Source organism: Astyanax mexicanus, chromosome 1 (genome assembly GCF_023375975.1).
Source record: "Astyanax mexicanus isolate ESR-SI-001 chromosome 1, AstMex3_surface, whole genome shotgun sequence".
Taxonomy (NCBI): Eukaryota; Metazoa; Chordata; class Actinopteri; order Characiformes; family Acestrorhamphidae; genus Astyanax; species Astyanax mexicanus.
The window spans coordinates 18,027,972-18,041,559 of NC_064408.1; the positions used below are offsets into that span (position 1 = coordinate 18,027,972).

Below are 13,588 nucleotides of genomic sequence, written 5' to 3' on the forward strand. Positions count from 1 at the left end.
ACCTCAAAAAATACCTCTAGAACACTAGCTTCATATTTGTTTACCTGTGTACACTGTTGTTGGATATTTGGCAGTTAATTGTATTTGCATTGCGCTAAATTTAGACTTTTCTTTCAGAGGGGGAGATGTTACCAGATATTTTTGAAGTATTTAATCACTCCGGGCTAGACTAATATGAGATTAACCCATTTATGCCCAAATTTTTCCCAGACGTGCAAATATGCAAATCATGTGTAATTAGCAACCCTTTGAAATAATCAAGAATTATTTCCACCAAAAAAAATTGAAAAGTAGATGAAAAAGTGTGTTTTATTACTGGTCACAATCGTGACCGGTGGGATGATATGCGTATTCTCAAAGAAAGGTTGTTGAAATAAGGGCCTTCTGACAGCAATCACTGAAACAGAATACTTGATCAGGAACTTGGGACTGACACCACACCATAGGAACACTATGGAAAATATGTTCAAAATATCTTAACCTTGTTTGTTTATTTCAAATACAAATTGCAACAGCATCACTTTAGTGTAACATGTATTGAAACAATTATTTGTATACATTTTAAATTGTACTTTAGTTCAAATTAGTTATAGTTAGTAGTTACTTCTCCAAAAAGAAAACTGAGTTACTAACTGAGTTACTACATTATAAAAGTAACTAGTTACCAGTAAAAGTAACTGTCCTAAATTTCCTTCGGGATAAATAAAGTATCTATCTATCTATCTATCTATCTATCTGTCTGTCTGTCTGTCTGTCTGTCTGTCTGTCTGTCTGTCTGTCTGTCTGTCTGTCTGTAATAAGATAGAGCAAAGTGCTTGATTCTGTTGATCAACAATCAGTCTGACACTGTATAACAGTAACTTAGAAAATAAAGTTAACAGATATGGTAGTCCATATCTGACCCATCACAATCACTCATAATAGAATCTCTCATTTTGAGATATGATAGCAGTGTTGCATGCCTTGTCTGGGCCATCATCTATATGTCAAGGACTTCACTTAGTCATCCTAAAATTAAAAAATGAAGGTAAGATACAACAAGTATTTTGTTTGTATATTAAATATGTGTGCATCTAGATACAACATTCTATACCACCGGTCACAATTGTGACTGTTTACATGTTTACTCATTCTGCAAACACACCAAAGACATTTGATTAATTACAAATGCATATATCATAACTAAACAACTTAGAGAACATGTGTACAAAAATATTTGTTTCTATGTTTATTTTAACATATTTTACCAGCCTTTTATTTGGGAGCGTTGAGGCAGCCATCCTCTTCTCAAGATGCAACCAGGAAGTAAAGAGCTCTGGTCATATGACAATTTACTCAAAAAATTTGATACTGCCAACATTTAATTGAAACATTGTAATATTTCAATATTTCCTCATAGAGTATTGGGAAATTCACCAGTAAGATTTTTAGAGGCTTATAATTAATATTTTTTTTTTCCGGTCACAATTGTGACCCATGGGTTGAAATGGGTTTACACTAATTAGGATGTCTAATTTTCTGGACTTCCATGAATATGATGCACTGTATGCCATGTTGCCAGGTATTACGAAGTATCAATCATTTTGGGACAAATTTAAACTGCGTATTGATTTCTAGCATAAAGGCAGCGATGGCTCAGTGGTTAAACACTGGATTGTTGATCACAAGCTTGTGGGTTTGCTACCTGGGTATCTCCTTAGCTTGAGTATAGTAGTGAAGGCTGCCCACCCCCTGGGCAGGTAAGTGGGTGTACATGTGGACTTACTAATACATCTATTTAAACTGTTAAACTGTCCACTCTACCAATTCCAATTAACTTTATAAATGGCAACCTTAGGCCCATAACTCCTTTGCTAACTGATGTAAAGGAACTGGAGGTTGGTGTTTTTATTCAAGCGTGCTCATCTGCAAATTACACTGCATTAGAAGTAGTTAGAAAAGATGCAATAACTGGATTCTTGTTTCTTGTTCAGTAATTGGGGAGACATTTGAGGGGGGGGGGCACAAAGAATTGAATTTTCGTATTACCTAATTCCTTATAACATTATTTGCACAGTTAGCCTGTGAGAGGAATGGTTGTTTTTGTATCAAATAAGTACATTTTCATTTTATTTTAAACTTTGACATTCTTACATTCCTATTCATCATGCCAGTCCATCACAGGATACTCATTCATATACAAGCATTACTCACACTCACATCTAGGGGGCATTTTAGTATAGGCAATTCACCACCTTCAGTGTTTTCTTTGGGAGGTGGGAGAGGGCAAGAGCAGAAAATACACCAGGCTTCTCCGCTATATGATCTTGGAACCTGCGACCCCCACGCCTCACACTGAGACACCATGTCCAAGTCAAAGTAAAGAACTCTATTTTGGATGTGTGAGTGTTCTGGCCTAACATAAACACCTCAAAAATACCTCTAGAACACTAGCTTCATATTTGTTTACCTGAGTACACTGTTGTTGGATATTTGGCAGTTAATTGTATTTGCATTGCGCTAAATTTAGACTTTTCTTTCAGAGGGGGAGATGTTACCAGATATTTAAAAATATTTAATCACTCCGGGCTAGACTAATATGAGATTAATACACTAATTAGGACTTCCATGAATATGATGCACTGTATGCCATGTTGCCAGGTATAACGAAGTATTAATCATTTTGGGCAAATTTAAACTGCGTATTGATTTCTAGCATAAAGGCAGTGATGGCTCAGTGTTTAAACACTGGATTGTTGATCACAAGCTCGTGGGTTTGCTACCTGGGTATCTATTTAGCTTGAGTATAGTAGCAAAGGCTGCCCACCCCCTGGGCAGGTAAGTGGGTGTGCATGTGGACTTACCAATTCATCCATTTATGTGTACCTTGCACTCAATTCAGTGCATTTAAACTGTCCGCTATACCCATCCCATATAATTTTATAAATGGCAGCCTTAGGCCCATACCTCCTCTGCTAACTGATATTCTTCAAGTGTGCTCATCTGCCAATTACATTGCATTAGAGGTAGTTTGAAAAGATGCAATGACTGTATTCTTGTTCAGTAGTTGGGGAGACATTAATAAATATTAATTCATTATATTATATTAATAAATATAAATCATAATTCAACATTCAACTGTTAGCCCATAATTTCCTAGCACCTTGATTGTTTTCCATATGTTTAAAATGTGTTTTAGCCAAAGATATTGTGTGTATATTTCTTAGTATTCTTTCTAGTTTTTAAAAGTTTATTTTTCCATTTAAAAGATAAACTGCCACCAAAATTCTAGGTTCTACAGACTTTGCAGACTTCCTCTGACTAAGATCTGCAGGTCATTCACATTTTCTCCTCATGAAGGCAGTCTCTGCTGAATCTGGAACCTGCTCTCCCACTAGTTTTGGAAGCTGGAATGTGTGACATGTCAAAGCACTGACACAGCTGATTGGGAAACCCTACCCATCCTACCTTTGCCATTCCTTATCAGGACGAACAGATGCGTGGTTGTAGGTTTTACATTACAGCCATACTTATGCACAAACTATTTTGGTAAATCATCCACATATCCTTTTACTCTCACCTTACAGGACAGATTAAGAGTGACTAACAAACGGAAAAGCATTTGGCACAGCAGTCCGTGTTTAGCCGGTGGGAAATTTCCACACAGTAACACAAGGCTGCCATCAGATTTAGATTTTACCTTAAGCTTTAACAGGAATGAGAATACAGCTTTTAATTATTTTACAGAATCATTAGATATTTTAAGTGGTAAAATTTCTACAACTTAAAAGTTGTGACAGTATTGAAAATAGAATAGAACGTGTTTCTTACATTTTATTTAATTGTAGTGTAATTGTAATGAACCCATGATAACCTTTTATTGTTATCGTCATTTGATTTGTTAATATACATCCATTCCTGCTTTTTAAGGCCTGTAACACAATCCCAAAAAGTGGGACACCAAAGCAGAAGGCCTATTGACCTATTGGGAGGATATCAAAGTAATGCTGTAGGGCATAATGTTTACATACCTATACCATGATATAAACACTGACAGTTTAGACACCGCAAAAGGTTGTGGAATTTATGTTATTATTTTACAGCAACATAGGTCACACACACGTTCATAAATAATATTTAGATGTCTTCTTCACCCCATGAAGTTGGCTCCATTCACAATTCACAGAAGTCTTCAAATATTTATACAGCTAAACTAAATATTATTTTTGCATAAGTAACAAGAAGCCTGTGTGTCAATGTGCAAGCATTGCTGGCTCATCTATTTACAAATTCAGCTATTCATATGAGTGTAGAATATAAATATAAAAATATTTTTATTTACAATACCTTAGTATTATCTGTAGCTCTGTCACAGTAACAATGACACTGTGACAATGTGTCTTGGATATTGTAGGATGATAATAGTGATTTTCAGAGAACTGAAATGTTCTGTACAGTAGAAAAATGTACACAAAGCAAAATGTAAGGGGTTCTGAATATTACAACAAAGAGTGGACTACAAAATGACCACATGATTTCAGTAGTCTATTGCTTTGACAAATTATATGTTAGTTTAGGGCATGGGACACAAGGGTGCTTAAAATAATAATAAAATAAAAATTTGGTAAAATTAATAAAATCATGAAAAGAATCATGTATGTATAGTTTCATTTCATGGTTATATTTTCAGTTGTTGAAGTATAACAGTCATTCATAAGGATGGGGAACTTTGTTTCAAGTTTCAAGTTTTATCTTGTCATGCTGTGGTTAAAAAAAAAAAAACAGGAACATTATGCCAAATGACTGATGTAAGGACTGGCACTGGAATTATAAGAGCACAACGAGCTGTGTAGCACTAAATAATTTGCTGATTGAGTGAACACAGTGTGAGCAACTGTACTAATGCCAAAAATACACCCAACAGCGTCTTAAGTTACATTACATGGCCACAGCGGCCAGGGAAAGGGAGGGGTGTGAAATATCAAGCATGCCTCAAGCTACAGGGGACTCCACTCTAACCTAAGAGCTAAGTGAGATTTACAGCACCCTTTAAAAATGAAGCTGCACACTGTCAACATGACTGTATATCAGTATTATGACCATACATGTTGCTTAAAATCTGACCCGTTTTGCTGATAGCTGGACGTGAATAAGCACCTAAGCAAAAAACCTTGTGCTGGTAAGCGTGGTCATGCTTTTCATGTTGGTCAACCAACTTTATAATGCTGGACATACTGGTTGTTTAGCTTGTTTATGTTGGTCACAATGGTCACACTTCAGACCAGCTAAGCTACCAGACTCAAACAAAAGTACGTACCCTATGCTGGTCAAGAGCTTGCTAATTTAAGAGCTATCCGGCCTAACCAGTTAACCGGTTTAACCAGTTTGCAGCAGGGAAGACAATAATCCATCTCAATTTAATTTCTTAAAAGCATGGGTTAAACCTGTTTGCTTATCCTGATTTAATGGTTAAACTAAATTGTCATTACTGTTTCTGGTTGGGTAGAATGGGTCTCCCTTTCTCCCTCACTAATATCTGATGTAACAGATTGACATGTAGCATTCTCCTTTAAATGTGTTAAGCTTTCCCTTTATAGTGCTGTTAGAAATGTTGGTTGGCTTCACCGCTAAGAGAGGCACACTGCTCAGCCCAATCAGCTGATCCTCCTGCCCTGCCCCTAAACCCATACATCACTCAGTGCCCCACCCAAACTACTCCTCCCATTTTTTTGCTTTTTTTTTGAGCTGAGGGGGAGTCAGCTAAAATCAGGGGGTTAGCTACCCTTTAAACAGCAACGATATGCACCAGGCAATTCTGGGAGAGCAGTGCAGAGCCATTTTATTACACGAGTTTTGAATTCAGAATGTCATGCATGTCATAATTGAACCATCCGTGGTCGTTTTTAGTCTCCGGTACCTATGAAGACTAATAAGTAAATCACCATTGCCTAAATGCAAGCAGGACATTTATATATAAGGTAGTGGAATAAATGAAACAATAGCCCATCATTGTGTATATGTCAAGCAATAAGAATAAAAAAATTCATTGGAATTCTCCCACCCATCCGGACAGGTCTGCTCCTATTCACACCAAACACACACTCTATTGTGACCAAATCATAAAAAAAAACATTAAGGTGAGTATTATAGCCATTGACCAAAATAGTTGGTTTGGTTTGCTTTGGTGGTTTAAGTTGTGTTGATTGATGGTCTCTGGTTGGTGTAGGCAGGCAGCCAGCCAGCCAACTAACCAAACTTTTCTTAACTCTGACACTGATGTTGTTAGCTAACACTACAAACACTAAAACACTTTTATGACCCACAGCTGCTTTTATAATTTAAGAATTTATTGGATTTGAGACATAAGGCTTAACCAGTTAAACAGGGGAGAGAGAAAGGGAAAGATAGACTGATCAGTAGTTAGCTACCTATCTAGCTAACCAAGCTAATGTGACCTAGCCAGCAAGCTAGTATGCTGATTTGAAGCTCAGTAAACTTTCAGATATTGTTATTATCTATGGTGATGGCTAATTGTATTAGCATTTATATTTTACATTAACCTTAAATCTAAAATATGCTGTTATGACTACTGTAATATCAGTAACTGGTTAACTAAGCTGATATTTTTAGCATGCTAATGAGCCAACGGTTAGCTTTTCTAATGAAATGCTACAAATGATTCTTAATGTTAGGCTACAAATGTATTTAAAAAATATAATATATAATAATAATAATATTATATTATGTTTAATTATAAAAAAGAGGCCATTTCAATTTATGTGCAGTTAATTGAAAAATAACTTGATAGTAGTTCATGTTATTTGAAAATGCTTTTTACTAACTAATTCACCATACTCAAAATACGTTGTTGTGTCAGTGAAATCTTTTTTGTACTATGTCTTTAGCCATATTCATTTTTTCCCATTGTGATAATCTGTTTGGTGTTTTTTTTGTTTTGTTTTGTTTTTTTGCGTTTTAAATTTTTTTGTTTAAAATGCATTTTTTGTCTGGACAGCAGGCCAAAATGCAACCAAAACCATTGTTTAAAAAAAATATCTGGATTCATGTGGACATGGCCTTAGTCACATTCAGTGGTAATTAACTGTTAGGACAGCCCCAGGTTAATGTCTCTTTGAATAGCTAAGTAAATGTGTGAATTACCTGATTTCCAAATGGTATAAAATTAAAATTACATTTATTCAATATTTTTAAGAAGATTTTTTTTTTTTTGCGTTTAATTTTTTTTTTTAAACTAGGTGGATTGAAAACCTTCTTATTTGTGCTATATTCAGAAAAACCTAATAAAATGAAACAAAATAACCAGACAGAAATATACAAATACCCAGTACATTTTTATAGCATGCCCTGTGACCTTGCAGTGTTGTTAATTTAGTAACTTTATAAAAAATATAGATTTAATGTACTGCCTAGAACACTGATCTTTGAAATTTGATTATTTAACAGTTAACTTAGTTCACCCCCCCCTTCAAATGATTTTATTATTTACTTCTTATTTAGTATTTGCAACATTTCATATATGTAATCATTTTACATGTGCACCTAGTCTTGTGTAGGGGGTGGAGGTGGAGTTGGTGTAGATAAACAAATACAAATGGTAGTGTAATCCCTTCCAGAATCACTTCAGGCAGCAATAAATCACTTGAAGATTCACTATAATGTGTGTCACTGTAAATGCCATAGTACACATTCACTCCACGCGTTACTGGCACAAGTTTGTAAATGCCACAGGTGATATAAATAGTACTAAGCAAAGTTGTGAAAGTCTAGCTGGCATGTAATGGCACACCAATAAAAAGGATGGCTCAATTTCAAGTAGGCCATCTATGATCCTCAAAGTTACTGACCAGTTGAACCATTTAGATTTTTCCAGTGAAGAACACAATATTTTTAAAAATTAATGGTTGGTTGAAAAATCGAATGAAAAGGATTTATACTGAAGTCTGTCCTTTGTTTAGGTTACAATCTGAAAACTCACACTTTTGTAAGAGAGGGATTAAACATAAGTATTTGCTTCCACATTTTTATTTTAAAATTGGACTTCCAGTGGAAATGTGTTAACAGGTTCTATTCAAACTTATTAAGATCCTTTGAAATCTGTTACTTGAGAAAGAGAGAAGTAAAATGGCTCAACTTTTTCTTTGTTCTGCTTGCCTTAATTATCTAATTATTAAGATAGTCTATTTTCAATTAGGCCGCATCCACATACACCTGGATTTTTTTTTTAATTTGCCAAAAATGCCATATTTTCTAAAATATCACCATCCACACAGAAAAGCACTGCCACTCAAAAACGCTAAATTGAACATGCCATCCCAGTAGAGAGTGATCATACCTCCTACAAAATAACATTAAAACAAATGTTGGAGAAAAGAACTAACAATTGAACAGGAGGAATTAAAATAAATAAACACAGCTTTTTTTGGCACCTCCGCTATGCTTTCTAATGTAAGTGTAAAATTAATTAAGCTGTATGCATATTATTAATCCACAAATCGCAAAAGTCAGAGTCACTTTGTAACATTAGCGTTTTCATAAGACCGTGTTTACCCTGTCCACACGGCTCCACAGGCAGAAAGACATTTTTTGTCTGGACGGCAGGGCAAAATGCAAACAAAAATCTTTGTTTAAAAAAATATCTGGATTCATGTGGACGTGGCCTTAGTCACATTCAGAGGTAATTAACTGTTAGAACAGCCCCAGGTTAATGTCTCTTTCAATAGCTAAGTAAATGTGTGTGAATTACCTGATTTCCAAATGGTATAAAATTTAAAATGACATTTATTCAATATTTTTTAGAAGATTTTTTTTTCCATTGTGATAATCTGTTTGGTGTTTTTTTTTTTTTGTTTGTTTTTTTTTGCATTTAAAAAAAGAGTTTCCTGCATTTAAGTTCTAGATTTATGCTAACATGAGCACAATTAACAATGCAGATGTAGAATTTAAGGCGGAATAACTATAACACTTGAATTTATGGAATGTTACGACAATAAAAGCCTCTTGACTAGAATATAGTGGCAGCATTTAGGGTGGAACTAGTGTAATTGTGTGAATATTGCAGCAACAAACAAGATTTAGGTGGAATACAGACTTGGAATGGAGTAATGAAATAGTAAGAAACTTTCTTGTTTCTTACTTGTTGTATTGATGTATTTGGAGAAATTCTTTAAAAAGTCTTTAAGTTTTGTGACATTTCAGGGCCTTCTCGCATGCACTGCGAGAGGTCTTTCCACAAATGAGGTCTTTCCACAAATTGTCAATAATGTTTAGTTTTGAGGGCTATGAGGGCCATGGTAAATCCTTTAGCTTGCACCTTTTGAGGTCATCTTTTGTGAATTTTGGATTGTATGTTTTTTTGGGGATTATTATCCCGCTACTGAAACATTCTCTTTTTACCATCAGATTTTTACAAATGGTGTTATATTTGCTTCCAGAATTTCTCCCCTCTACCAGTGAAACCTTTCCCATGCCACTGGCTGCAACTCAAGCTTAAAGCATTATCAATTCAGGAGTTAATGGCTGCTAATTGTTGGGACAAAGGTTAAGGAGAGTATTCATAAAGCTTTGAAATTTCCATACCTTTTTAAGAAAATTGCATTACCATTTCTAATTCATGTTGAGTAAAATTCCTCAATAATAGATTACCTTTAAACAATGTCAAATTTGTTTTGGCAGCTATAAATACAGTGATCGGTCTCGTATGCAGATCAAAACACCCACACTGAGACCCTTAAGACTCTTGCTTTTAACTATTTTCTTTTTTTCAGGTTGTAATTTATAAGAGACAAATTTCTTTAATATTATTTTTTCACTGTAAATAAAGAAAAGCACTGCATGCCACATTTAATGAATGAGTGATTTCTGCACAAATGAGTTGTTCTGTTATATACAGTTTTATTTAATTTACTGAAAAAACAACTTCTGTTGCATGATCATAATTTATGGCCAGAGCAGAATCATGCCTTTGACATTTACTCTTCTTTGGCCTAGGGGAGAGGACAAAAGACAACAAAAAGAAAAGAAAACAAGCATTACAAATGTTGTTAATATTGAGGAAATATTGTGTTTTAATTAACAATAAATTATCTACTGACCTTTCCAGCATCTCTGCTCTTGGCTCTGAGCTTGTTAACCTGAGACTCAGCAATGTCAGCACGCTCTTCAGCCTCCTCCAGGTCATGCTGGGCCTTTCTGAGCTTGGACAGGTGACCATTGGCTTGTTCCTCCTGTACAGGTTGTAGAAAGAAGCAAAATATGTATGTGAGATTTATGTAATGTTTTGCATATTTTAGCCAAGGCATTATGTGCAGGATCAAAATGCTTAAAGAAATTTGACTTACAGCTTCCTCAGCTTGTCTCTTGTAAGCCTTGACCTTCAGCTGCAGCTTGTCAACCAGATCCTGCAGCCTGGTGAGATTCTTCTTGTCCTCCTCAGTCTACAAATCATACAGCTATTAGTTTACATTTATTACTGTGAACACTATCCTCGTTACTTTACTTGGGAAGATTTTGTACCTGGTAAGTGAGTTCCTTCACTCTTCTCTCGTATTTGCGGACACCCTTAACAGCATCGACTCCACGCCTCTGTTCAGCCTCAACTTCAGCTTCCAGCTCACGCACCTGTATGAGTACAAATGTAAAAACCTCTTCATCTCTTCAAGAATATTTCCGATATTAACTACTCCCTCTCTGTATGTCAAAGACTGAGCATTGAGTAAATCTTTGCCTCCAATTAGAACTTACCCTGGACTCAAGTTTCTGGAGTTGTTTCTTTCCACCCTTCATGGCCAGATTCTCAGCCTCATCCAGGCGGTGCTGTAGGTCTTTCACTGTGACCTCCAGGTTCTTCTTCATCCTCTCCAGGTGAGCACTGGTGTCCTGCTCCTTCTTGAGCTCTTCTGCCATCATTGCAGCCTGATTAATCAAACAACATGAGATTAGATTTTGCAGTAAACTTTAAATCAAAACCATTGACAACATTAAGGTATGCACTTACATCAGTAATGGCTTTCTTGGCCTTATCCTCTGCATTTCTTGCTTCCTGCACAGTGTCATCCACCTCACCTTGGACTTGAACAAGGTCAGCCTCAAGCTTCTTCTTGGTGTTCAGCAGACTTGTGTTCTGAAAGAAACAGTCATTATTAGTTGTTCTAATAAAATTAGGTACATTTTTCAGTTGTATAATAAGAGTGTTGTAATACCTGAGAGTGGAGCAGTGCAACGCGCTCACTGGCATCCACCAGCTCTTGCTCGGCCACCTTGCGACCTCTCTCTGTCTGCTCCAGGGCAGCTCTGAGCTCCTCAATCTCAGCCAACATCAGAGTGTTCCTGCGCTCCACCATGGCCACCTGTTCCTTCATGTCTTCTTGTCCCCTCACAGCATCATCAAGGTGCAGCTGGGCATCCTAAGATTTTGAATAAAAATGGCCTATTAAATATTGCTTTAAATTGAGTATCTAACAAGCCTGACGCTATATGGAAATTCTGTGAATGGATTTGCTAAAACTCTTTGAATCTGTTCTAACTGGAGGAACATATGTGCATAATTCCATGATATTAACACCTCTCCAACTAAGAGGATGGATTAATTCTGTTTTTTAAAATGACAGTCTATAACATTTTGGTGAGAATGTGTAATTGGGGAAAAAAAACAAATATGAACAGAAAAACTCTTGGTTAAATCTGGAGATATTCAAAGGGATTGTTGTTAAATAGTAATAATATATGCTTTCATAAAAAAATACCTTCAGTTGTCCCTGCACATTCCTCAGTTGTTTCTGGGCCTCGGATGCTTGGCGATTGGCGTGGCTCAGCTGAATTTCCATCTCATTGAGATCTCCTTCCATCTTCTTCTTGATTCTCAAAGCATCATTCCTGCTTCTGACCTCAGAGTCCAGAGTGCTCTGCATGGATTCAATCACTCTCTGGCTGTTCCTCTTGATCTGCTCCATCTCCTCATCCTTCTCTGCAAGCTTCCTGTCAACTTCACCCTTGACCTGGTTGAGCTCAAGCTGGACACGGAGAATCTTGGACTCCTCATGCTCCAGAGTGCCCTGTAAAAAAACGAATAAATGTTTCATGAGAACAATTGGCTGCATAAACTGTAGACTGTAAACCAACTGAAAAGTAAAGTATATTGAATTCTACCTCTGCCTCTTCCAGGGCAGTCTGAATCTCTGCTTTCTCAGTCTCCACTGTCTTCTTGGCCTTCTCCAGCTCATGAATGCTCTTTCCAGTCTCACCAATCTGTTCAGTCAGATCTGAGATCTCCTCTGTAACAAAAGAAACATTGTATTTTGATTAATTTTGATTAATATTTTGATTAATGTTCATTAAAAAGTCTTGTTGTTAAAACTGTATCAAGAGTTATTCTTGTACTGTTGTTACATACGTTGCAGATTCTTGTTCTCTCTCTTGAGGGTCTCCAGTTGGTCAAGAGCTTCCTCATAAGAGTTCTTCATCTTGAAGAGTTCAGTGCTCAGGCCACGAGCCTCCTTCTGGGCTCCCTCCAGCTCTGCCTGACCCTCCTCAAACTTCTGCTTCCATTCTGCCAAGACCTGTTTGTGGAGACATAATGCTCAATTCACAATAAAGCCCAGTAAACAGACACCAGAGAAATTATACTTTTGCGTGATTAAGATTGTTTATGATTAAATCAAATATTCAGACCATTTACCTTGTCAAAGTTCCTCTGCTTCTTGTCAAGGTTTGCAGCCAAAGCATTGGCTCTCTCCACATCAATCATGAGGTCCTCCACCTCACCCTGGAGTCTCTGCTTGGTTTTCTCCAGAGAGGCACACTTGGAGTTCACAGCCTCAATTTGTTCCTCAGCCTCCTGCAGGCGCTGTGCCAGCTTCTTCCTATTTAAATTATATTTCATAATAGTTTTTAATTTGTGACTTATTGATATTTTCATTGTGAAAGCTATTCATATCATGAAGAGCCTTTGTTCCTACTTTGCCTCCTCAAGCTCCTCAGTGCGCTGGATGGCATCAGTTTCATATTTAGATCTCCACTGGGCAACCTCGCTGTTGGCCTTAGACATTGAACGCTGAAGCTCAGCCTTTGCTTCCTGCTCCTCCTCAAACTGCTCCCTCAGAAGGTCACAGTCATGACGAGCAGACTGCACTCCATGGGCCAGGGCATTCTTTGCCTGTGAAACAAACAAAACAGATGTCCAAATTTAAGAACGTCAAATTTACAGTGATTTAATGCTATGTTTTATTATTGATTTGAAGAACATGGTAAAAAAAAGTCAGCTGATGAAGTGAGAATTTAACATGGTTTCAAACCTTTTTAGCTAGTCAGAATAAAAAGAATGAAGAGAAATACCATCTTACTACTAACTTCGGACAAAAATGGAAGTCATTTACTGTCATTTACAGTACAGATAAAAAGAGAGCATGTGCTGAAAAACCCTTTTATAAATGATTGGTGTTAATTTATGTTTTCCTTTACCTTAACCTCTTCCTCAATCTGCCTCTTAAGCTCCTCAATTTGCTGAGTAAAGGCCTGTTTTCCTCTGGTCAGCTGAGAAACCAAAGATTCCTTCTCCTCCAGCTGGCGCCCAAACTCACCTGCACACATTGGA

At 36.6% G+C, this 13,588-nt stretch overlaps 1 protein-coding gene across 1 annotated transcript in view; it reads right to left on the reverse strand.

Moving 5' to 3' along the window:
- Positions 1 to 9,871: 9,871 nt before the first annotated feature.
- Positions 9,872 to 13,588, reverse strand: part of LOC103043084 (uncharacterized) — a 90,612-nt gene continuing 86,895 nt past the window's right edge. Inside the window, 6 exon segments of the mRNA XM_049466505.1 lie at positions 9,872 to 9,983; positions 10,092 to 10,223; positions 10,338 to 10,433; positions 10,513 to 10,617; positions 10,741 to 10,911; positions 10,994 to 11,119. Coding sequence (XP_049322462.1) covers positions 9,969 to 9,983; positions 10,092 to 10,223; positions 10,338 to 10,433; positions 10,513 to 10,617; positions 10,741 to 10,911; positions 10,994 to 11,119 — 645 coding nt within the window. The 3' untranslated portion in view covers positions 9,872 to 9,968.